The sequence below is a fragment of the Ixodes scapularis genome, unplaced genomic scaffold, assembly GCF_016920785.2.
Source record: "Ixodes scapularis isolate PalLabHiFi unplaced genomic scaffold, ASM1692078v2 PGA_scaffold1__304_contigs__length_218370807, whole genome shotgun sequence".
NCBI lineage: Eukaryota > Metazoa > Arthropoda > Arachnida > Ixodida > Ixodidae > Ixodes > Ixodes scapularis.
The window spans coordinates 43,092,114-43,117,667 of NW_024609846.1; the positions used below are offsets into that span (position 1 = coordinate 43,092,114).

At 49.2% G+C, this 25,554-nt stretch overlaps 3 protein-coding genes across 3 annotated transcripts in view; 1 reads left to right on the plus strand and 2 right to left on the minus strand.

Annotated features, from left to right (window-relative positions):
* Positions 1 to 706: 706 nt before the first annotated feature.
* Positions 707 to 1,695, minus strand: LOC120851192. Its single transcript, XM_040223800.1, has 2 exons — positions 916 to 1,695; positions 707 to 832 (listed from the first exon to the last, which is right to left on the minus strand). Exons 1-2 carry the CDS (start codon positions 1,693 to 1,695, stop codon positions 707 to 709), a joined length of 906 nt encoding a protein of 301 aa, XP_040079734.1.
* Positions 1,696 to 6,242: 4,547 nt separating this feature from the next.
* LOC120851191 lies at positions 6,243 to 7,317 on the minus strand. The gene is made up of 2 exons (XM_040223799.2): positions 6,899 to 7,317; positions 6,243 to 6,479 (listed from the first exon to the last, which is right to left on the minus strand). Exons 1-2 carry the CDS (start codon positions 7,310 to 7,312, stop codon positions 6,243 to 6,245), a joined length of 651 nt encoding a protein of 216 aa, XP_040079733.1. The 5' UTR covers positions 7,313 to 7,317.
* A 15,334-nt stretch (positions 7,318 to 22,651) lies between these two features.
* The window catches only part of LOC115311532, a gene marked incomplete at its 5' end in the record, with an annotated part of 36,362 nt that continues 33,459 nt past the window's right edge, over positions 22,652 to 25,554 (plus strand). The window contains one exon of the mRNA XM_040223798.1: positions 22,652 to 24,307. Coding sequence (XP_040079732.1) covers positions 22,652 to 24,307 — 1,656 coding nt within the window. The remainder of the gene's footprint in view (positions 24,308 to 25,554) is intronic.

Here is a 25,554-nt window from a genome sequence, read left to right on the forward strand (position 1 = left end):
CATGGTGGATGAGAGATACGTTTATTGCCAGAGCGACCCCAAGGCATGTGCATGGATGGCAGTTTGTGAGTTTACTTTCCCACAAACCGCCTGGGGAACTGATCACTGCCTTAACGGAGCTATCTCAATGAAGGACTGGGCTGAACATGATGTTTAGACCTCAAAATGAGGTGTCAGCGACATTGAATGTGCATGAGGTGAGGAAGTGAAATTTTACGCTCAGGGTCACATTCCAGAAAAATGGTCCACTTTCGGCATGCCGCCAACACTACGTCTTCTTTCTTGAATGAAAACGACACTTAAAGTGTAATTGTATGCATATATGTTTAGAAAGCAAAAAGGCAAAATGGCGCCTGACACCTCTGCTGTAGATGGGAAAATTAGACAGTGCAGTACAACTGCAAACTTCTTTTTTTGTAGGGTGAATCTTTGTACTGGTTATCCACGGTGCAGTGGGATTTATGCAGCTGATTTCAAAGACCTCGAGAAGCCATGAACAAGGCTATTACGTAATGAAAGGTAGTATCACGACAACAACGTGACACTGGAGGTTAGGCGCGTATGAAGTCGGGAATCCGATTTTGCAGTATGTGAATGGTCCTTAAAAGGACCGCTCTGTGTTCTGGGGTATAACAAACAGAGTCCAAAGTTCTAGTCACTTTCAGAAGAGAACATGTCCTAGGAAGACATTAGTTCACGGTCAATTCTATTCTAAAGGCTGAACACCGAAGATCTCTCCACCCTTATCCTCGTCGTCAGCTTCGTCGTCGTCTCCACTCTCCTCCTCCATGTCGCTTGCATCGAGGGGTATGATGACTGGCTCGAGGTTCGACTCCGGGACATCACATTCTTGAAACTTCGCCTCCATCTTTTTTTTACATGCTCTACACAGTCATGCCAATGGACATCTGTTACGTTGTCCACTGCTACCCTCAAGAGCCGCTCGGCGTCATTGGGCTTGAATGTGATGTTCTTGGAGGCGACCTCCTGCTTGACTCGTGCCCATACCAACTCTATGGGATTTAGTTCGCAATGGTACGGTGGGAGCCTCAACACTGTGTGTCCGGCGTCCGTAGCCATGCCGTCAACTTTGTACTTTATGTAGTGATCCTTCACCATTGCCAAGATGCTCAGAAAGTCTTTTTTCTTAATTGTGGCTGTCCAGTCTAGGTTCTTGGAAGAGAGCCACTGCTGGATCTCGCCCTTCGTTGTTACAGTTGTGGGAACAGCTTCAGCCTTTCTGTTGTGGTATGGCGCGCTGTCTATAACAATTACGATGTTAGACTCGATGAAGTCCAGCAGATGAAGAAACCATGCTTCAAACCTTTTCGAGTCCATTTCATCGTGGTAGTCCCCCTTTTTCGTCCCACGGAACACGTCCAGGCAGCCGGACACGAAGCCAGTGTCACTACCTGCGTGGGTGACAATCACTCTTTCACCTTTCCCAGAAGGAACCTTTAGCCCGGTCGTCAATCCAGACATGAAGGCTTGCCTTGCTGACTTTATGGAGCTGTCAGTCCACACCTTGTCAACTGTGAGGCCGGCGTTCACCCAAGTCCCGTACTGGAAGTAGATCTTGCAGTTCTGGGCTCTCTGCTTTCCGATTGCCCTCAAATACCGCCACCTCCACTCGACGATGTCCTCTCTCTCAATTAGGAAGGAGTTGCGATTCCGTTTCTGTTTCTCGAAACCCATGTCCTTCAGCAGGCGATACAGGGTAGACCCGGAACAGGACGGCAGTACGTCGTCGTCTTGGAGACGAGCGGCGATTTTCTTCGACGTTGGGATCTCCCCCCGACGGAAGAAATTGTGCAGGCAGCTTCTCACGACCGTCAAAGTGCACGCGTCGTGATTTGAAATCTTCTTTCTTTTCTCAGCGAATTTCGCGCGCTTGTTTGAAGGAGATTTCACAGCTCCGTTGGCACGTTTGAAGCCAAGCTTGATCTCGTAGACCGAGCTAACACTGATCCCCGCTGCGGCGGCAGTCAGGTTGACAACTTCCACCACATTTTTTTTTCTTGGCACTGCCGCCGCATCCAAGAATAAACGTTCAAAACACACTGCCTTGTCTGGCTCGACAGAACATTTCCACTAGCGTGACGTTTGTACTGCACCCGAGGGGAAACGTCTTCAGGAAAGAGTGCTGACATCACGGACCGATCAGCCAGAGTTGTTGGAGTTGCCATTTTGGTAGGTGAGCAGCAGCGGCTGGCTACGAACGTCGATCCTCAGATCTTGTGAGGCGTTGAATTACGTGAATACACGGGTACTAAGGAGGTGTATTATTTATCCTACTGAGAATATAACAAATTTATTTAAGCTTAAAAAACGCTAGCTTCCCAGAGAGCAAAATTTTATCGGAACTACTTCGCAGAACGGAATAATATGTGCGACGGCATGCGACCAATAAGCATGGGACGAGAGGGACACACCCACTTTTTTCTTAAGGTGAAAACGGGTATAGGTACTGCGGCTAACTTTAACCGCGGTTAGCGCTTCGAGCAAACGGGCCCAGATCTTTAACTTTAATATAGCTACCAGTTTTGCTCATCTGTGCGGCTCTCAAAGTTATGGCAAAAACGAGATAGAGGTGAATTTTGGCGTATTTTTATCTCGTGAACCTGAATTCGTTTTTTCCGAAGATGTGACTAAAGGCGAGAGAACACGAAAAACCTCCGACCACTCGTGACGTCATACTAGGATCTTTGGGCCGCCAAGCGCGTGTCGCTCGTGTTTACAGCGTGTGCAATTGCAAGCTTGCCACTTGTGTTTTCTTTCGTACTTACGGCAGTCGTGACGTATATTTTTGACATCTTTGAAAATAGCAAGAGTGCGCGTGCATAGCTTTGACAGGCGTGGAAGATGCGCGAGAGCAGGGATTCCGAAAACTCCCACACACCCTGGAAAAAAGGGCTTCGGCGGTACTTTAGAAAATTAATTTCTGCTCCCTCCGTGCACCAAATTGATAAATAATCCCGATGCGCCTGATGCTGAGTCCAAATGAAGACGATTTAGGTGTTTCTTCATGAAATACAGAACCGCTTTCATTTCCCTTGATGCTTCCATTAAATTCGGACGCCCGCATTCTACCAGCTGTAACACCGTGTAGCTATAGAAGGCCGGAGAATTTTTGAGCCAGAGGTACTTCAAACCAGACATGTACAGGTTCGCCAAAAAAAGTAACTAAATACGTTACTTGCTGCCGATTCTCGAAAGGAACGCGCTACTTTACCTGAGAAGCACCGAGTTCCTATTCTCATTACCTTGACGACTAAACGCACAACTGCTTTTGTTTTATGGTTTATTGTTTTCTTTTCAGTAGTCGTTGCACTTGAGCAGTACCTGCCTCTCCAAGTTTTCATCGGTTATGTTTTCTCGCTTCGTTGAAAATACATCCCCGGCGACGCTGAAGAATCGTTCTACTGACGCACTCAAATGAAGGGCAGTGTTGCGCTTCAGAAAGAGCTGGTGAATCTGGTGAATCAGACAAGCTCTTTCATGACGGGCGCCGCTGTGGACATCGCGGGCGCGCTGTAGTTGACGAGCTTCGCCGATGCCTCTTAGATGACAATTCATGCGCTTTCATCTCCAAACGTCAGCACTTGTGAATACACGCAACGTCGCCTATCTTGCGTCATCATCGTCGCCAGCGTGTCTCCCGGCGTCTCATCACTATACGGAGCGCAAGTTTGTCAGCTCCTTGCGCAGGGCTTGCGGTGTGGTCAGAAGGCCGAGATATAATTGCCTCCGATTAGAAGGATAATGGGTAGACCTTAAGGCAGCTAGAATTGAGGTCTACCCACCGACCATCCATCAGAGCGAATCATAGACCAGCGTTCTGACGTCCCTGCAACCCCTGTGCAAGAAGCAGACAAACTCGCGCTCCGCATTGAGACGCCAGCATGCCTCGACGCCAGCATGCCTCGACGCCAAAAGGGAAGCGTCCGGAGCTGGGCAGCCTCTCTCATCGAGCTTCAGCGGGTTTGCTTCATCGAGCTTCAGCGGGTTTGCTGCATGGAGCGCATTTGCGATCACTGATAATGACGTCGCGTACGTGTTTTATACTCTATATGGTATTGGCTTCACACTTGTAGCGCTAAATTGGATATGTACCTTACTAAATAAAATCTACTTCACCGTTAAGCCAGTTTCGGTCATCTGAGATAAATAAACATTATGCTTCAGTTCCAGTGCAGCTACGCTGATTGGAGGTTCCAGAAACGCTCAAAGGAACAACTCACACGCATCTAATAATCACACCACACTCAATCGGACTGCTATATCAGCCAATAAAAGCACCGACCGAATCACATACAACGAAGCAGTACTATAAGACACAAGGCGGCGTGTTTTTTTAAGCTGCCATTAAAATTGTTCGCCCGCATTCTAACAGATGTAACACCGGACAGCTAGAGAGGGCCAAAGAATCATCGTGCTCAACGCACCTCAAACCAGGCATGTACACAGTAGGCAAATAAAGGAACCAAATACGTTACTATTTCCCTCTTCTCAAAAGGAACTCGTTACTTTGCCTGAAAAGTAACAAGTTACTATTCTGGTTACTTTAACGACCAAATCCATAACTGCTTTTGTTTCATGGTGTATTGTTTTCTTTTCAGTAGTCGTTGCAGTTAAGCAGTAGCTGTTTCTCAAAGTTTCCATGAGTAATGTTTCGACGCTTTATTGAAAATACATCTCGGGCGATGCTGAAAGAAGCGTTCTATACTGACGCGCCCCAATGAACGGCATCGCTGTACTTCGGGAAGAGCTGGTGAAGCAGATATTCCACTCTCTCTTTTGTTCCATCTACTTCTAAAGTTTGAAGTGTACAGTAGGTTCTGTGCCTTCCCGCGTATGCAACCTCCGTGATTTTATTCGGGCTGTGCTCGATTCTAAAAGGTATAACCAACGAACCTTATTGTGTTCTCTGGGTGACGCACATTCCCAGCTGTAGAGTTCGACTGACGTGTTCAGTGACAAATGTTCCCGTGCTTTCGTACTGTTTAGTTGTTTTTCAGGTTTCCCATCTGTCTTTGTCGCAATGGAGGCATACTCAGGTTAAAATTAGAACGAGGCTGTTTGAACGTTGTTGTACACGCTACTCCTCAAAGAATAACGAAATACCGTTCCTTGGCCTTCAAAGTAACTATAAGTACGTTAGTTAAAAGTAACTAAATACGCGGTCCTAGTTTAATAACTTTATATTCATGTTGAAAGAAAAAAATGACAAATTATTGCAGTATTGGTTATAAAAAAACACATTCGAAGAGCGTTGGAAGGCAAAATTCTAAATCATGGCTGCCATGGAAACTTTTTTTTTTTTTCTTTTCAGAAATTATGTTGGGCCCCCTGACAAACAGTTTCATTTATGTTCCTTGCTTGATAAACAGGTTGTTATTTTTACGTGGAAGGAATGTCTACTGCGCATTACAAAACTCCTATAAATCTGGGATTTCTACTATTCTGTAGTTTTGACGATTTTTGAACATTTTGTTGCCTTGTCAGCTGAGGTTTCAAAGCTCGTGTCTAAGCATTATTTGTATACATTTGATATTTATAACTAATATATGCATAACGGTATTCTGATGGATATATTGAAATTTCACTCCACTCATACTTTGGTTTCACCTTGTAGGGTTCGGTGCCACTGCTCGCCCGCAAGAAAGACACGCAAGTCAGGACATAGCAAAAACACACCTTTACTTCGTTCCGGTCCCTTCGAGTCTGCCCCGCCGAGCCCCTCGTGAGCCACGCACAAGACGCTCGAGCTCGCGCCCCGTGCCCACGGTTTGTGTCGGCCACTGCCGCGCTACTGCACACTCCGCATGTCGCTTGCCACACACTCCCCCCCCCCCGCAGCCCGCGGCGTTAGGAACTGTTCTCAGAGTTGCTCGTCGTTATCAATGTTTATCGCGATCTCCGCAGCATCTGGTAGTGACGGGTCTGCGTGGGATGGGGAGCGGAGGAGAGCAGGACGGAGCCTCCTGATAACGGCGATGGCGCGTGCTAGATCGTCGTCCCTCATCCTTTCGAGGTGTAAGATGGCTGCCCTTGCGGCGGCTGCTGACTCCCGCGAGCGATGAAGTGCTCCAGCTCTGTGGGTACGGCGGTGGATTTCTGGCACCTCGCAGAGCGGGCACAGGAGTCGGCGCTCGTCTTCCGTGTAACTTTGTGATAGGTTTGCCGGGCGGTGGGTGTTCAGCGTGAAGTCTCTGAAAGGTTCAGGCACTTGGGCGTCCATGTCAACCGTCAAAGGGCGCGGCTGGTCGTGCCAAGCGAGGCTGGACGACCAGGCCACTGGGTGTCCGTGGTTGTCGAGAGTGCCCCAGGAGGCGGTAGACCGCTGGTGCGATCGTCTGGATCCCCGGCGGTGGTGGTTGTTCGGGTTGTCTCGTCCCCTGGGCTGGTAGTAGCGTCTGGGTCGCCAGTGCCGGGGTGGTGATGGGGACCGTCTGGCAGCCTGATTGACTCGCGGCATGCTTGGAAATCAGTAATAAAAAAAAAACAGGATGTCAGTAATGTCCATTACAAAAAAAAGCAAACGTCTTCTACGTAAACGCAAGAACAGCTAGGTGAGCTAAGCTCGCGAGAACAGTCAAATGTATACCGCTCAAAGTCGCGCGCAATCAATCAAGATAGGCGGTAAAATGCTGGTTCTCGGCTAAACCCATTGTAATCTTCTTTCTATAGTCTTCGTCTTCGTCACCGACGTTGAAGTCTTCGAGAGTGTAGGCGGTAAACTAAGTACCAGCCAGATCAGCAACACTTCCCACCTGCGAGAGAAGTTCATCAGCCAATCATAATACTGCTTGAGGTCGGTGACATGAACAGGTCCCGTGAGTCGCCCAGACTCACAGTCGACGAGCGTGTACGTGAGGCGTGAAGCTTTCTTACGTACTCTATATGGACCGTCCCACCTATCAGCCAGGGATGCCGTGAAACCTCTGGCTGCGTTACTAAGTGGGTGTGTCCGGCGCAGCACCAAGTCTCCAACGTGGAATTGCACGTCCCGGTGACCTCGGTTGTACTGCTCAGCCTGTTGCAGTCGGGCGACGTCCAAGCTCTCCCGGGCATCACGAACGATGTCCCTGAGTCTCAGTCGTAGATTGCCTGCAAACTGGCCATAGGAGCGAGGAGCACCCGGATCGTCGACAGAATAACTATTTTCGAGCGGGAAAGTCAGCTCTTTGCCAAGATTAAGGCGCGCGGGTGTGAAACCAGTAGATCGGTTAACCGTGGTTCGGGTTGCGAACGCGAGTTCTGGAAGCTTCGCGTCCCAATCCCGGTGGCGCTCGGTGTGAGCGATCAACATCGACTTCAAATTTCGGTTTACCCGTTCGGTAATATTTGCCTGTGGGTGATAGGGAGACGTCCGCTTGTGTTGTATGTCCAATGCGGCACATGAGTCTCGGAACACTTTGCTGGCAAAGTAAGTAGCGTTATCGCTAATCAATTTTGCCGGAAATCCGAACCATGTGAACGTCTCCATCAGACACGACCAGATTTTCTTGGACGTCAGCGATCGCAATGCAAATAGCTCCACCCACTTGCTAAAATGATCCGTGACAACCAACAGGTACTGGTTGCCAGGCGGACTGCGTGGGAAAGGGCCCATGACGTCGACAGCGACGCATTCCCATGGGGATCGACTTACGACTGGCTGCATTAGACCAGGGGGCTTACCACCGCGCGGTTTGGCTTTCTGACAAACCGGGCATGAACGAGCGTACCTCAGCACGTCCTGACGAATTCCTGGCCAAGTTGCAGTACGGCTTAACTTTTCAAAGTCTTGCAGCCGCTACTGTGACCAGCCAAAGCGGAGTCATGGTAGTATCTAATGAATGACGTGCGAAGTCGGCGAGGTATCACGGCTCGAAATGGAGTATCTGTGGAGCCACCCTCCTCGTCGTCGATCTGAGGTATGTACCGGAGCAGCAGACCGTCTTCGGCCAGTAAGTACGAGTCGAAACCCATGTCAGCGTCTCTGTTGCCACGTCGGTCACGTGAAGACAACCACTCAGAGACCCTGCGACAAAGTCCATCGTTCTGCTGTGCAGCCCGAAGCTCATCTCTGCTAATCAAAGTACCCCAGCGCGAGCCAGCATCTATCGCAGCCACGACATTGGCATCCTCGGGCACGTGCTCTTCGCCGAGCGGAGCGCGCGACAAAGCGTCTGCAACTTTGTTTTGTGAGCCTGGCTTGTGCACAATGGTGTAGTCATATTTTTGAAGCGTCAGTGCCCAGCGTGCTAATCGACCTGCCGGATTTTCCAAACGCTGAAGCCAGGACAAGGCTGCATTATCCGACTGGATCACAAAGCGCGCGCCATCAAGATACATATTGAATTTCTGCAGGGCGAATATGATGGCTAGGCACTCAAGCTCGCAAACGTTGTAATTCCGCTGAGCTGGCGTCAACGTATGGCTCGCAAACGCTACGGGTCGTAAGACACCATCAATGTCTTGAAGCAGCACAGCACCTAAACCGTAGCCGCTCGCGTCGGTTTGCAGCACAAACGGACGGTTGAGGTCTGGGAGCTTCAAAGATGCTGTCTCAGCAATAGCTCTGGACAGTTGAAGGAAGGCATTTTGCTGTGCCTCCGCCCAATGCCACTTGACGCCTTTGCGCAGCAGTTCGTTCAGAGGCCGCGTTATCTCTGCACAGTGGGGGATAAACTGGCGATAAAATCCAACCATTCCCAGAAATCGCTGCAAACTTTTTGCATCATGGGGGGGAGGAAACTCAGTTATGGCCTTCAGCTTATCCTCGTTAGGGCGAAGCGATCCATCGTCGATTACAAAACCGAGCAGGTTAATCTTGGATGTTGCCAGTTACATTTTTCCCGGGTGAACTGTCAAACCAGCATTCTGCATGCGTTGGAGTATAGTCCGAAGGTGCACAAGATGTTCTTCGAACGAGCGTGAGAAGACTACTACGTCATCCATATACGCCATGGCGTAGTTGTGTCGTGCGTCTCCAAGCACAATGTCCATAAGACGCTGGAATGTGGCAGGAGAGTTGCTCAAGCCGAAAGGCATGCGCACAAACTCGTACAATCCTCTGTAGCACGTGAATGCGGTTTTCTCGATATCAGCGGGTTCGACCTCTATCTGGAGGAAACCGCGACTACAGTCAAGAGTCGTGAAAAAGCTCGCGTTTCCCAAGTTGTACATGATCGACTCAATCGACGGGTACGGGTACGCGTCACGAACGGTTACCGCATTCAGGCGTCGATAGTCGACGCAAAGCCGAGCCGTTCCATCCTTCTTGGGGGCAAGGACGATCGGGAAGGCCCAAGGGCTCTGCGACTCACGTACGGCACCCGTGCCGATCATCTCTTGGAGCGCCTTGTCCAGCAGGGCTCGCTTGTGTACGCTGATTGGTCGAGGGTTGCAGCGTAGGGGCCGTGTATTCCCGGTGTCAATTGAATGCTTCAGGACACCGGTTCTGCCGGGGTTCTCCGTGAACATCGGCGAAAACTCCTCCAGGAGTCTTTGGAGACGCCGCTTTTGCTGGTCCGTAGCAGGACACTTCTGCAAAGAATCCCTTACCGCACATGGGAGTCGCAAAGCAGGCGTTCTAACGCCAACGTTATCGACACTGACGATACAATCCTCTCGTCTGGTAAATGGGATCAGTTTCGAGTCACTACCTAACCGGTAGCCTTTGTTCGGAAAGTCCAGAACCAGGTTCTCCCCGAAAATGAAATCTCGTCCCAAAATAATCGGTACCGTGAGACCAGGTAAGCAAACGAAACGCTGAAGGCGTTTTTTCTCGTTGAACTCGATCTGTAACCTCACGGCTTGACTCGCGAGCATTTCTGGTCCTGACGCTAGCTGTAAGCGCACGTTAGTCTCACGCAGGTTAGCTTTCTGCTCTTTGCAGCGTTCAATCAGGTAGTCCCCAATAAGTGACAGACTCGCACCGGTATCAATCAGCGCTGCCACAGCTATTCCGAGCACTGTAACTGTCATACGAGGCTCAATTAGCTCAGGGTCAGGCTGGATTCGACATACCGATGGTAGTGCTGCCGGGTTGTCCATGGTCACCGCGGCCGGCGGGCGCTCAGGGGTCAACGCCGTCGGCCGTGCTGGTTTTCCGAGACCGCAGGGCGGCTGCCCACCAAATCCGGGCAGTCTCGGCGGAAGTGACCTTGTCGGCCGCAGCCAAAGCAGCGCACCGAAATGCGGCGGTCAGTGTCGCGTGTCTGGCTGCTTGGAGCCTGTCGTTGTGGCCTGTTGCTTCCCTCGTTGGGCCAGCGATCCGCGCCCCGGAGCGAATCACGGGGGAAGGACCTTAAACGGCTTTCACCCTGCCGTAGTCTCGATCCAGCCGGCCAGGCACTAGGCCGGGGGTCCAAGCCACCGGGTGGTGCTCTCCCGCGCTCCCGCTGTCCAAAGGCGTAGGGGTCCAGCGCGCGGGGGGGAAGGACCGCGCCATACTCCTGGGGTTGGCGCTGAGTCGGACCTCCTCTGGGCCCGGGAGCTGACCAGGCACAGGACGGTTCGAGAGCTTCCTCGGGCGGCGGTGGCGGCCGGTACTGGAGCTCTGCCAGAAGCGTCTCTTGGGTGCCGCGAGCGTCCCGGGTCAGGTGCTCAAGGGTCTCGTAGGTGCGGCCATGTAGGTAGGGTCGGAATCTGGGATGGCTCTGCTGTACGACCCGAGCAACCCTGTCCGACTCTGGTGTCGTTGGGCAGGCCCTATCGAAGAGCTCCTGCATCACCCGGACGTATTCGACCAGGGTCTCGTCCGGGTGCTGGGTTCGGCGCTCCAGTTCTCGCTGAACTCGAGACTGGTACCCAGGCGGAAGAAATTCGTCCTGGAACCTCCGCCGAAAGTCTTCCCAGGACAGGAACGGGGCCACGATGCGCCACCAGTGGGCTGCACTCGCCTGCAACGCAACGGGCAAAACGCGCGCGAGGACGTATTCGTCCGAGGCGCCCGCAGCAAGCTTGTAGGCCGCCAGCTCTGCGAGGAAGTCGGCCACGGACTTCCGGTCGTCGTAGCCGGTGTAGGTTGGGACCGGCACCTGGGGACGCGGGCCACGACCTTGAAGTCCCGGGTCAGTCAGCAGCAGACGTTGTGTGACCGTGTCACATAGGTTGGCCACCCGAGCCATAAGGCCTTCCGCGTCCGGCTCGTCTGCGCTCTCGGCTTGGTCAGCGGCGGCTCTGCGGCGGCTCATCGCGAAAGTGGCCGCGAAAAGGAAAAACACAAAAACCGAACAAGAAAGAACACAAAGGAACAGAAAAAGAACACCTAATATACACTATGCACAGTAGAGACGAGGACCAAGCCGCGATGGCAAAGGTGGCGTCCGGTGGCCGAAGCCTAGTCGAACGGCCACGTAGGCCTAACGGGCAGGGCAAAGTCAAAACGGGAAAAACCCGGCTAAAAACGCCTAAAACGGGCTAAAAGGCCTGCGGTCCATCCCACGGGAGAGCAGTAGGCCCCGCGTCAAGCGCCAAATGATGTAGGGTTCGGTGCCACTGCTCGCCCGCAAGAAAGACACGCAAGTCAGGACATAGCAAGAACACACCTTTACTTCGTTCCGGTCCTTTCGAGTCTGCCCCGCCGAGCCCCTCGTGAGCCACGCACAAGACGCTCGAGCTCGCGCCCCGTGCCCACGGTTTGTGTCGGCCACTGCCGCGCTACTGCACACTCCGCATGTCGCTTGCCACAACCTTCAACCTGCTTTGCGGCATTCGGTCTCATTTGGCACTGCCAGCGCCTGAGCTCGACCTGGCTTTACAGAACCTTAACTTTTCTAGACATTAGAAATAGTACGTTAACATGGCAACCTGCAACTTGCTCCTGCCTTAGTCTCGTTTCTTTTATCAGGTGTGTGTGGGTGTGTGTGTGGGGGGGGGGGGGGTGAGGGAAAGGGGGGGGGGCTCTCATTTTGTTCTGATGGCTTCACAACCCACGTGTTCGAGCATCCGGTGACGTAAGCTGAGCGGCGCAAGCGCAGAACAGAGGAACAACGTCACGGGCACTCTTCGCAGGCTTAGTTTTGGTTTGAAACGGCGCACAAAAACGTAATTTCTCGTCTTGTTGCACCCTGGTATAATTTTTTTACAGCGCAGCTCTTAGGTGCCCGTTTCCCTGTTGAGCGGAGTCGCCGTTGGCGTCAGCTGTGGCGTCACAGCGTCATATCGTTAAGTAGCTGAGCGTCGCCACTCAACTTGGAATTGCGCGTTGACGTCGGCGTAACTGCGCGTTCCCTTATGGGACGTTTCCCCGCTAAATACAGGGGGAAAATTTTTCTACTAAATTTAGCGGGAAATTTAACAAAAATTCCCCGCTAAATCGAGAAGAAGAAGATGAGGAGGGGAGGGTACAGTGGGAAAAGTGGGGCATACCCTCCCCTCCGCACCCTGCCCTCTTCCTCCTCACGGGCTGCGCTCTAATTCGGCATTCCAGAGAATTGTAAACGTGCCATTTTCTTCCACTAGTCCTTTACGTCACAGCTATATTGAGGTGGAGCGTCAAATACCGTTACAAAACACACTCCCCCCTCCCGCTCCCCATAAATAGAAATAAAAAAGGTGATTCAGTATTTTCAGCCTTAAGTATTGCACTAGTTTCGCCTCTTTTCTAGTAATCGCCATGATCACCAATTTATTCCAATGCGCCAGGGCTAAAAGAGCCCGAAAGTACTTTTTTGAAATTTATATTTATCTTTGTATAAATACTAACTCTTTTGATGCGTATACCTGCCTGTGGTGCCGAATGTTGGGAAAGTTTCAATATTAGAGAGAAGACGTAGCCTCCACAAGGATATATAATCTTAAAATACGAATCTTTTTTTTTTTTTTTTACGTTTATATATCTTAAACTTTAGTTTCGATGGTCTTTGCGGTTAAACTAATGAAGAATGTTCGAGAATTCGGCAACACTGATACGTGCATTCTTAGAATGTTTTTCTTATGCTGTTCGCCTATATACAAACACATTTATGCAAACAAAACGAAATAACATATCTAAAATATATATATATAGATATATGGCTCAAAAACCCTAACAAACAGTAGGCTCTATAAAACACATGCTATGTTAAAACACACACACACACACACACACACACACACACACACACACACACGCACACACACACACGCACGCACGCACGCACGCACGCACGCGCACGCACGCACGCACACGCACGCACGCACGCACGCACGCACACACGCACACACACACACACACGCGCGCGCGCACGCGCACACACACACACACACACAGGGTGTTTTTTTTAAGCTTAACAGATTTGTTTAAAAAAGCCGTGAAAGTTGCAGTTATGCCGCTTGTGGAGGTGGGTTATACGGCCAGGGGGACATGATATAGGGGGCTAATCGTAACAATCAGTCGTCTAATTAATTAAAATTCGTTAATTAACTTTTTAATTAATGAAAATAGTCATATCGTTCTAATTAGAAACTTGCTCAGCGTCATCGAAAACCACTAAATCAGTCATTTTCGGAAAGACTTTCGGTGCGTGAGAAGCGTAGTAGTGCACTAAAGTTACCACTCGTGGAGCAGGTACAAAGCTGTGGCTAGATAAGACACGGAAAAATCGCGCGGGCGCCTTATCGCAACAGCTAGCTTTGTACCTGCTCCACGAGTGGTAACTTTAGTGAACTACTACGCTTCTCACGCGCTCAAAGTCTTTCCGAAAATGACTGATTTAGTGGTTTTCGATGAAGCTGAGCAAGTTTCTAATTGGAAGCATATGTCTATTTTCCTTAATTAAAAAGTTAATTAACAAATGTTAATCAATTAGCTGACCGATCGTTACGATTAGACCCCTGTAATATGTCCCCCTGGCCGTATAACTCACCTCCAAGGGTGGCATAAGTGTAACTTTCATGGCTTTTTTTAAACAAATCTGTAAAGCCTAAAAAAAAAAACACCCTGTATATATATATATATATATATTTACTGAGACCTTTCATCTGTTGTACACATACAGTTTACTGCGCACCTGCCACTTAGGTGTACGCGTAAAATCAGATGGCAGCGTCATATATTGCAAACGAAAACCTAGATGGCGCTTCAAACGACGGGAGGCGAACTGAAGTGGGTGAGGGGGGGGGGGGGGGGGAGGGGGGAAGGGGTACCTTTCACCGCGGGAGTTCCACAACTGATGTGATCTAGCAACGTTGGTGGTGATGTCACTAAATACCGTGACGTTACTTGATGTCAAGTTTTCCGATAAAATTAGAGGAGGAATTTCGCGCGACGTCGGGTCACGCAACGTCAATTTATTTTAACGAGGGAATATCGCACGATGTACGGCGACGAAAGGTCAAGTTTCCCCGCTCAATTTAGGTAAGACATCGCGCGTGACGTCAGGCCAGGTGGCCTGGCGGTTTAAAGTCCTGGTGTCACGTGATATCATAAGCGCCACGTAAAGTCAATTTCCCCGCTAAATTTACTGGGAAAATGCACGGACGCACGGACAATATTCTGAGATTAGGATGCTCCGTTAAAAAGGCATTACGCTTTAAAAAGGTATTTAGAAGGTCCTACTCTCCCTGTAAACTGTAAATTTATATGATAACTTTTATTATTCTAGAAAAATAATATAAATGTATCACACTGCTCAAACACCATAGAAAAGACGTGGCGCTCGCTGCCGACAAGATGGAGTTATTACTTGGGGACATGCCTCAAGCATGTTCGAAGCCTGGTTCCTAGATCCGAGGATCACCGCGGCGCGGATAATCGTTCTATTCGTAGTTCTTGGTTTCCAATAAACGTTTTCTACCTACCTACCTACCAGCAGACCTTTCTCAAAGCGCAATGATTTCAAGCTTCCATCACGACATGCTTATCACAAACACCATCGAACTTGTTGTTCACGACGTGATTACGTCACGAGAGGGAACCATAGAAGAACGCCGCCAAAACGTAACGCCGCTAATACGGAGTATTTACTGGCTGCCATGGCTGTGTGCGGGACTGCGGAGCGGGTGCTCATAGCGAGCTTCCACAGTCCTTTCGCGACGCTCATTCCACACGAGCGAGACCACCGGTCTTAGCAGCGTATTAGCGTAAGCTCGGTTTGAACGTGCGCTCTAAACAATGCCCTAAAATATGCCGTCCAGTGGGAACCCCCTATGGACCTCTTCTGTTTCCTTTCGTTCTCAGTTATTTGGGTTCCGTATCTAGTATGCGGGACGAAAAAATAATAAAACATTTCAACCTGGATTATGCGAGAAATTATAGGTGAGTCAAAACAAGAATGTGTGACAATCACGAGTTTTTCGCAAACACCTTCAAGCGGCGTGGAGAGATCAAAACAGTGCTTTACCGCATACCAGAAGTGGTGACATTCAAGATGGCTGCGCCATTGTTGAAAAAAATCTATGGAAGGCAGTAAACAGGAAGTTTTGCCACCGCCATGTCCGCTCGTGTAAGGAAGCACGTGCAATTACGAGCCTGCCGAAGTCACCTTCACGCGCGTGCTCCACGTTCATGCTAGCACTCATGGGGCACCACTCGGGACGCCGTGCTTGCAAACATGTACTTGCGACTCCGTCGACCTATTGAGGACGCCGTTATCGGGCAAATATGGCGGTCTAATACAGGTTCGTGCCGTTCCATGTGCCAGCTCAACGCACAACGCTGGGACGTCAGCGAGCGAGCACTGGACTCAAAATAATTGGCCTCACTTTTTATCCTCCACGTTTGGAAGCTGCGGCGAGGTGTTGGCATAAACTTGCTTCGAGAGGCTTGACTTTCTTTGAGCAAGCGATGAAAGGACTGTCTGCTGTCCTTCCACGGTGCTGATGAACGTCGATAAACGCTAAATACCTGGTTCACGCTGTTGCGTAGGTTGTGTGCAGAGCAACTTGGGAACAAGCTGATTCTATGGTTACGCCAGAGTCAGCGGGACAACTGTTCCATCGCGCAAACCACCGGCAAGGTGCAATCACGGAAGTTACGACAGACGAGTCGAAATCGTGAAAGGATTCGATTTGGACTGTTCAGTGTTTTTGCGCTATAGGAGCCACCTGCCTTGATGGGGTCACGAATAGTTTAGAGTAATCACAAGAAATGTGCTCACCGAACAGCTCCCGAAGAACTCCCTCCGGCATACTTGAGGGAAAATCTGGTAAGGAATGTTGACCAGGATAAGTGACGCTTCCGCGCGATGGAGTGCTTCCGAAACAGGCATTTATTTTGACAAGTTACTAAAACTAAATTAAGGTAACTTTTAGAGGCACTTTAAATTCCCGTCAGTTACGGCGTGATGTGATCAGATGTAATTAGTAGGTATACAAAATGTCAATAAAGCAAACAAAAAGTTGACTTACTGAACACTACCACACATGCATGCTGCACCGTATGTGCCATTCAAGGGTTCCAGTTACTGAGTTCGTCTTGCGAAAACCATGAAATGAACTAAACAACGATTTTACTGGCTTTTCTTCGCAATAACTGTTTTCTAGATATTAATTCTGGACCGGGGCATGCACATTTTTTTCACCTTTATAATTTACTACAATTTAATTCAAAACCGCTTTCGATTACTCAGCTGTGATACCTTATCGCAACCTAACGTATACATATGTAGCTTGCACTTATGCATCTCCCACTTATGCATGTTGTATCCTGTGGGAGGACCTATCGCCAATGTTTGCTTGGAGAGCGACACACTGAACTATAACTATAAAACTACACAAATTAAATTATGTCTCGTGACACACTGGTGTGTCACGTGACTCCATGGCGTCAATGAGTCAACCTGCATTTTCGTTGTATTATGAACTTAACATTCATTGTGGAAAGAGAGACATTGAATAGTATGAGTCTCACCATTGAAAGTACTATCATCATAGACGGTGGACCACAAAGCGTAGGAGAAGTTTGGCGACAGCAATGACTTCATCAAGGTGACGTATCTGTGTGATAATGCAAAATTACACATTCAAACCAGTTGATACATTTCATTCATAGATAGTACATTTATATTGATCTATTCAGTAGAGCACTTTATGCCTCTTCTGTTTTTTGCCATAATATCCCGAGAGATAGCCCACTTCAAATCGAGTGAAAATTAGGCAAAAAATAGGGAGTGGGTTAAATTTTGGTATGTGACGAAAGTGTAAAAGAGTTGCTATTTTTAGATTGTCTCCAGAAAAACTTCCTGTGGCAGCGAGGGGCGATGAACCAAAGACGACTTTCCTTCCATGCCGGCAATGTTCATTTATCTCCCGCCGTAGCTAACTAAGACAATTTCCCCCGAGGTCACCGTGGACCTGGGCACTGCAATTACTAGAAGTGGGCTATCCTTTGACGTTTTCTAAAACAACAACAATAAATATGTGCGAAAAGTAGGGGCGGGCTGTCTTTCGGAGGTGGGGCATCTTCGGGATATTGCGGTAGTTCAATATTCAACAGGAGCTGGCGAAACTGCTGGGCTCATCTACGGTATTCAAGATCGATGAGTTGGGAAACGCATGTTCTAAGGATAAACAAAAAATGAAAAAAAAAAAATAAATACAAACTCTTGATCACTGACAAAGGCTGTGGGCACAGAATGTGTTGAGTCCGAACTACCAGCCCGCAGAAGCACCTCGCGAAAATTGACGTCACATGACTTGAGGTAACATGACTTGTTCAACTCACGTAATTTCCCCATTAAATTTACCGGAAAAATTTACATCACGTGATATAAGGTTACGTGAGGTTTATTTCGTCCATAAATTTAACGTGAAATTGACACGAGGTGGCAATAACTTGGGGATAAATGTAGCGGGGAAATTGAAAGTGAAGGTTCTTCGTGACGGTTGACTTCAATTGGCTCATAAAACACAAAATGTGCTAAAAAAACAAAAACTGCCGGAGTAGTCAGCAACAATGGTATACTCCGTCCAAGGGTGGCAGGCACGGGGTTTCAAGCCAATGGTACATCTCAAGACTTTTGTGCTGTACTGTGGGATCCATGGACGCGAATGCGGAGATTTTAAGACTATGCGTGCGAACATGATATTTTACAAAAATACCCCATCATGGGTTAGGTATTTGATAGTGTTTCGCACAACTTGTAAGATGGGGAATATTTTTTTTATGTGTGCGTTGTCTTGTGTGACGCTCTGCATATCTAGATAATTTCTGGGAACATAGCGAAAGCTCGTGCAGCAGAAGCCAGGGATCCTGGGTTCAATCTCCAACACTGCCTGCTTCGATCTGAAATAATTGTGTTGTGTGCATGTTTATACAATCGGAACGGGCGACTTGCCTTTCAGCTGTGGATGAGCAATTTAGTCAGTGCAATACAAACCGCTAGCCTGGGCTATTTAACGTGCAGCACGCAGTAGTGGCACACGTCGCACGCCGGTACGACGCTCATCCAGATCGAAACGGGCAGGGGTAAGGATAAGGATTGAACCGTATCGGTCTGGATGAGCATCGTACCGGTGTGCGGTCGTGCATCGTGATGCACGCTAAAAACCCCAAGCTGGCGGTTGCACCTTACTGGCTTAATTTCTTATGTACGGCTTAGACAAAAGACGCCAACTGAGACTGATAAACCTCAGGTTGTCCAAACATACACGTAATGCAATGAATTACTCCTGGTAGCATGGTACTGGCACGACCGTCCCTAAATCTATAGTATTTATATAGTATGTTATACTTTGACGCTTCTCTAAACCCCAATCAATGCACTTCTGATTTGCCTGTCTCTGAGTTCAACGTCGATTGAGCTCGATCCGCCTCTATCCCACACAATGTCCATTGTTCCGTCGCAAGACCTGGAAAATAATCCGAGAGCCAGCTAAACGTTACGTCAAAGTCGGACGCTGGCAAAGACTATCGGATGTGAATATTGTGGACAGTTCTGAAACCAGGTTTGGCATCCAGGCACACCTCCTCCTGGCTGCCAACAAAAGACTCCGGCTACCTCCCTAAAACAAGAAAAGAGAAGCCGATGTCGAGGAGGCGACTCTCCGCGCCTCTCGCAGAGCCGATCCTCTTGAGGCCAGTTCAGACTCTAACCATCCCGGATTCCAGGTTGCACTAGCCGTGGCGGGAGGAAATTTCGGGGCTTAGTTTGGGCGGTTTGGAGGCCGGTCCCATGATGCGGAAAGTGATCACGTCTTTTTTTATAACTTGCCCGTGACGCAAAAAGTGACATAAGCTGCCGAACAAGTAACCTTGAACGGGTCGAGGTCCAGGTTAACCCCTCCCAGATATCCAACAGGCCCAGTAGTACAGTTCCTTCGGCCAAATTTTGGCTTCTACCTGGCAATTTAGTACCATTAAATCCGCAAAAGGCAAATGTATAACATAACTTAATCGATATTCTCTGGCCAGAGTCTGTCTATCTTGACCCTAAAATGGCAAACAAGTGCCGGGAGTTAGGCTTCACTGCCTGGTTGTTGAGTTGTCACCTCACTTTAGGCCTCAATTCTTGAGGGCACGATAGAATTAGTTTTCAATGCTTGTTATTCCGATTTCACGTGGCAATTTTGGGCCGGGGCTGGCCAGGCGACACAAACGTATTGTGATAGTAGTGACTTTTAGCAAACCGTCAACGTGTTCCGCGTACCGTACTACCGGGGACTTTGAAGCATGTTTTTAAATATCCGTGAAACGATTTTTCTACCTTTGCTAAATACTAATTAGAATTAGAATCACTCCTTAACGTTAGTAACTGAATAAACTTACCTTAGTTTTTTTTTCGAGGCAATGGCAGTCATAAAAAAAAGTCGAGAAATATGAGCATCGTTCATCTTCTCAGCTTGGAGCCAGCACAAGCGGCCACGTGGCCTGGTTCCTACCTTATGCCGACGACGTTAAGGCTGCGGTCCCACGGCAGCCATCTTGAACAAGGCGTTAGTTCAACCAACAGATGGCGACACGCACCCGTGGGGTGGCCGAAACATTGGTTCACAGTGGGATGGTTCGAGCAGCATCACGTTCCCCTCGTGGCCTTGCTCGTGCCGCTGGCAGCTGTGCTCAGCTGGCTCATGTAGCGGCCCAGCAAACGGATGTATGCGAGAATGTCAGGCTGGGTATAAATTGTTCTCTGATATTGGCGACCTGCGCGACCGAAAGCGTTGCTTCCACGATTTGCCGAACGCTGACTATGACGTCGGAAAGGGTATTTTTCATCGACGAAAATAAGAGGTATGAAAGAACTCTAATTTTGACGGTGTTTGAAGTGTTCTTTTGAGAGCGCAATTATTTCAAGCTTCCACCATGCTATTTACAAACACCATCGAACGTGTTGTTTGCAAGGTAATGACGTCACAAGGGGGAACCGTAGGAGGGCGCCACCAAAACAACTCGCCGCTAATAGGGCTTTCGCAATAAATCTTACCAAGAAGGAATCAAATGTTGATTGACGTGTTAATAATCTATCAATGAAAATTTCGTCTGCAAGAATGCACGTTCAGTAGACTCAATCTTCCAAGACACCAGTGCAAGCGGACGTCAAGTAAACTGCTTCGCGATTTACGGTACTTACCTCACCATTTTATTGACGACTAAAATAACGTCACTAAATATTGCGTTTCACGGGGTCCGGAAGATGTTGTAAAGGTTGTTACATTATAGGGGGGGGGGGGAAACCAGAAAACAAACGCCGTTGCAATATTTTCGGAAGTACCGACACTCATAATGTTGTAAGTACAGCTTAGGAGGAATATGATGAAAACCATCATAAGAAATAGGAAGACGTTTATTTGCAATGATGACGCTATGAAATGAACGGCGTTTAGCGACGACAAGTTATGAGCGTTCGGTAATTGATAAGTTCACGTGATTGCTAACTATGGAAATGCGTTTTTGTCGGGAGATGGTGTTGCGGTGATGACCTGATATCGGACGACTCGAGGCAGACGAACGAGCAAATTCCTTCTCAGCGAATGGTCAGTGTCCACTGTGAAGCACAACACGTGGCTACCGACGTTGACGGCGTTTCGAACACTTACCGCTTTCGACAAAAGTCCTGGCACCTGGGCTAACTTTCTGGAAAGACTCGAAGTCTTCCTTGAGTCCAACGCCATCATGAACAGTGAGTGAAAACGATCCACTATTCAATCGGTGGGTGACGAAACTTATCTGCATCTGCGGAGTCATGGGCGATGCGTACTCTAAGTGGCTGGAAGTTTACACGATGCCTGCCACGACGTCCAAACACGTCATTGACGTTCTACGGTCTCTTTTACCTACTTTTGCCCTACCGAAAATAATTTTCTATGATAACGCGCCAAATCTTGCTTCAAACAAAATAAACAAGTTTTTGAAGAAAAAAAAACCGGCATCAGGCATCACATTAGTGCACCACACCATCCTGCAACTAACGGGCAAGCAAAATAGATGGTGTGCGAAAAAAAAAAAGCCCTTTTGAAGCTTATGAAAGAAGCAGTTCAGTGAAGAATTGCCAGGTTGTTGTTCCAGCAGCACGCGACGGTCTCATCTTACACGGTAAAAACACCCGCCGAAGCAATATTCGGCGGACGAAGAGCCACACCCCTCGATCTCCTGATACTATGGCTTACGAACGAAGATCGAGAGATTCCCAGATTGGGGAGTAATTGCAGTTTATTCGGTCGGAGAACTCGTCTACGTAAGGAACTTCAGCGGTAGTCGGGCCTTCCATGTAAAACTTGAGTAGAAAAGGCTCTATGTTGGTTGAACAGAAGGTGTCATCTCTCTGAACACGTTGGAGTTCAATGCCCTTGAGTGTAAATATAACTAAATCACAAAACCTTCTTTGTGTATTGTGTAACTGCCCTTGTATTTGATAGTAAAAGCTATGATGGTAATTTGGACCTTTCACACCAGGCTCCTTCTTCTTATTTTTCGCCTCATACTCCTTTGCGGTCTAAGTATGCTTCAAGAATCTTTTGGAACGGGGACACTTGACGTGAACGAGGCCATTTGTTCCAAGTAGTCAATCAGGGAATGCTGCTAGAAATCCGTCCCTCATATTAACGAATAAGCCGCACTTCTGCACAGTGCAGGTTTCCTGTTCCACTTACAGTTGTAAAGCAGCGTCCTCATTGATTCTACCATATTCTGTTGCGGGTGAAGAAAGTCTTTGGGTACACGATACTTGAAACAAGTCTGGCACTGTACTTTGTGGTTCGACACCCACTAATGTCGTCGTCCTTATAGAGCCTCATCATTTAATCATTACCTTGTCACCTCATTGTTGTGTTCTGCTATTTCTCTTTCACTTCTTCTTCTATGTATTGCCCTACCTATCTCACTTTAAGAATCCTATCCTCTTTCTTCTCTTCTTTTCTATGACATAAAAGCAGTTCATCACGAGGCACCGGACGAGATGGTCGTTCTTTCATAGCGGTACGCTTGCTGCTGAATTCTACATTATGGCGACGAGGATCTACGTGAGTTCTGCGCTGGACTGGGCTTCAGCGAGGACATGCGGGGAATGCTGATCGCCGAATGGGCAATTTCTTGCGTGTCCCGGCAAAACCTTCCCCAGAACTGATCCAGCAACAAGATGGCGACTACATCGAACGGCATCACCGAGTGCTGAGAAGCCATCTTGGAGCAGTCATGGCCTCGGGCGGCAAGCTATCCCCAGAGTTCTTAGTCAAGCTGGGACCTCCGCCCATTCCATGGGAGCGATGGATCAAGATGTTTGAGCGTTATTTGCTGGCAACTGGCGCTCAAGAGTTTGGTGCAGAACGCCGTCGGGCAATGCCGCTCAACTGTCTCGGAGAGGCCGGCCAGCAGATTTACGACGCTCTACCAACGCCTGAGCCTGCTGTTGAGGAAGCGCTAGCACCGCTGGCAGCAGCAGGTGGCGAACAAGTTGTGGGAGCTCCCCTTGATGTCTACGAGGAAACAGTTAAGTTACTGGAGGCTGAATTTACACAGCCAGTCAATGTGACGCTCCAGGAGCTCCAGTTTCATCTACGAAGACAGAAAGAAGGCGAGTCCCTTCGCGATTTTCTGTCGGCTCTACGGACGTTAGCCGCCATCGCTAATTTTGAAAGCCGTACTCAAGACCGTATCCGGAAACAGTTCATGATTGGAGTGGCTTCAACTGAAATTCAGGAACGGATGGTCCTCGATGCAGCTCTCCCGTTCGACGTTGTTATGCATACCGTCATGAACCTGGAAAGATCACGTCGAGAGGTTCGAGAGTGGGCTAGCGTCGCTGCACCGAGCGAGCAGACCTGTCAAGTGACGCACTCATCAGACTCGTCAGCCTCGAGACAACCCAGGGAGAGACAGTCCGGGCGCCGTGAAGGGCATGCTTCCAGAACGCCATTCAAGCAGCCTGCCCGTCAGCATAGTTCTTCACAACGGATATGCTATGAGACATCGCCGCCACCTCCACGGAGGTCATCATCCCAGAGGGTTGCGAGACAACGTCCTGCCTCGAGAGACGCGTGTGCGACCTGCGGGGGAAGCGGCCGAGATCCGTTCTCCAGCCATCAGCAACCACGACCTGGACAGTCGTCGGACCGCCGTCAGGACCCCGCGGCACAGTCAATTCGCTCAAGGCCAGGCTGGCAAGGGCGGCAGCATTCAAGGCGACATGACAATTTTCGCCACACACGTACTTGTGCCAACTGCGGACATGGTCCTCATCGATGCCAGAGCTACGACACCTGCCCCGCAAGAAACCTTTATTGCTACAACTGTGGTCGCAGGGGTCACCTTGGCCGCGTATGCAGAAGCATACGTCGGGACTACCAGCGATCGCGATACAAGCAAGTGGAGCAGGTGCTCTCAGATTATGATGACTACGACGACGACGATGATTCTGAGATCGTATGCCACATAACAGAATCATCAACTAAAAAAGTCTTGATTACCGCCAAAGTCTTTGGAACGCCGATACAGTTCCTGCTCGACACCGGGTCATCCGTCTCAATAATGGACAAAGCCACGTTCATGCAATGGTTTGCGCGAGATGCACTCGTCATACCACCACCGGTGACGCTACTGAATTATTCGCGCCAGCCCATTAATATCATGGGAGCCTTCAAGGCAATGGTGGTATTCAAGCAGCGTCGCTCGCAAGTACAATTCTACATTGCAGACCAAGGCACATCATTGTTAGGCATGGACGCCGTCGTGGCACTCGACATCAAAATGAGCGGAGCAACGCGGACTTGTTTCTATACTGCGACCAGTGACACCGGTGAGGCTTCTACAAGTGCGGCAGAACAACCGTCAACGTCGTCACAATTACCTACATTGTCAGCCAAGTCGACGGTAGCAAATTCAGCCGCGACCTCTCAGCTGCACGACTCGTCAGCTGCACTGGAGGAACAGTGGACTGAACGTCTTCTGCCACCAGCAAAGGCAAGTCGGACTCTACCAACTGCCTTAGCGAAGCCTGTGTCTTCCATTCCTAGACTTCCATCATCTCTGACACACTTCGATCATCTTTTCACTCCAGGACTAGGCCGAGTCAAGGGAGTCACCTGTAAGATAAAGGTCCGTTCCTCTGTCACTCCTGTTAAACATCGTATGAGACGTATTCCTCAAGCTGCTCGACAACAAGTTTCTGACGAGATTAAACGTCTTGAGGAAGCTGGAGTAATCGAACGCATTAATGCCTCAGAATGGGTGTCACCGATAGTAGTCGTCCAGAAGGAGGACGGCAGTATCCGCATGTGTGTTGACCTTCGTGAAGCGAACAAAGCGGTCGTAATCGACAGCTACCCGCTTCCACACATTGAAGAGTTGCTCAACGCCCTACATGGAGCGCAGCGTTTTTCCAAATTAGATCTCGCTGCCGCATACCATCAAGTCCCATTACACCCGGATAGTCGGGATTTGACAGCGTTTATTACGCATGAAGGACTGTTTCGCTTTAAGCGAGTGTGTTTTGGATTAGCCTCAGCGCCAGCCACATTTCAGCAGATGATGGCGAAGATATTACAGGGCTGCAAAGGAGTGCTTTTCTACCTCGATGACGTGGTTGTCTACGGTAAGAACCAGCAGGAGCACCTGGAACGCCTGAAAGAAGTGCTCGTGCGCATATCTGAGGCTGGTATGAAACTCAACAACAAATGCGTGTTTGACGTAGGAGAAATTTCGTTCTTGGGGCACAAAGTTAGTGCTGCGGGGATTTCACCCCTTCAAAACAAAGTCGACGCTATTCGTGCGGCACCCATTCCCACGGACCTAAAGCAGTTGCGGTCATTCCTAGGAATGGTTAAATATTATTCACGCTTTATACCGCGCCTGGCTTCTGAAGTGGAACCGCTTCGAACGTACTTGAGGAAGGACACCCCGTTCATCTGGGACCAGGCAGCAGATCGAAGTTTCAATCGGGTGAAAACGCTGCTGTCCTCTGCAAGAACGTTAAAGATGTTTGACCCAGAGCTGCCTATCATCGTAGCTACGGATGCTTCAGCTTATGGAATTGGAGCAGTGTTGCAGCAGCTTCACGGACAAGACATTCACCCAATTGCTTTCGCATCACGAACGCTGACTGCCGCAGAAAGGAAGTACTCTTCGGGTGAACGAGAGGCCCTTGCGTGTCTGTGGGCCTGTGAAAAATGGCACACATATCTCTGGGGTCGCCAATTCACTCTGCGCAC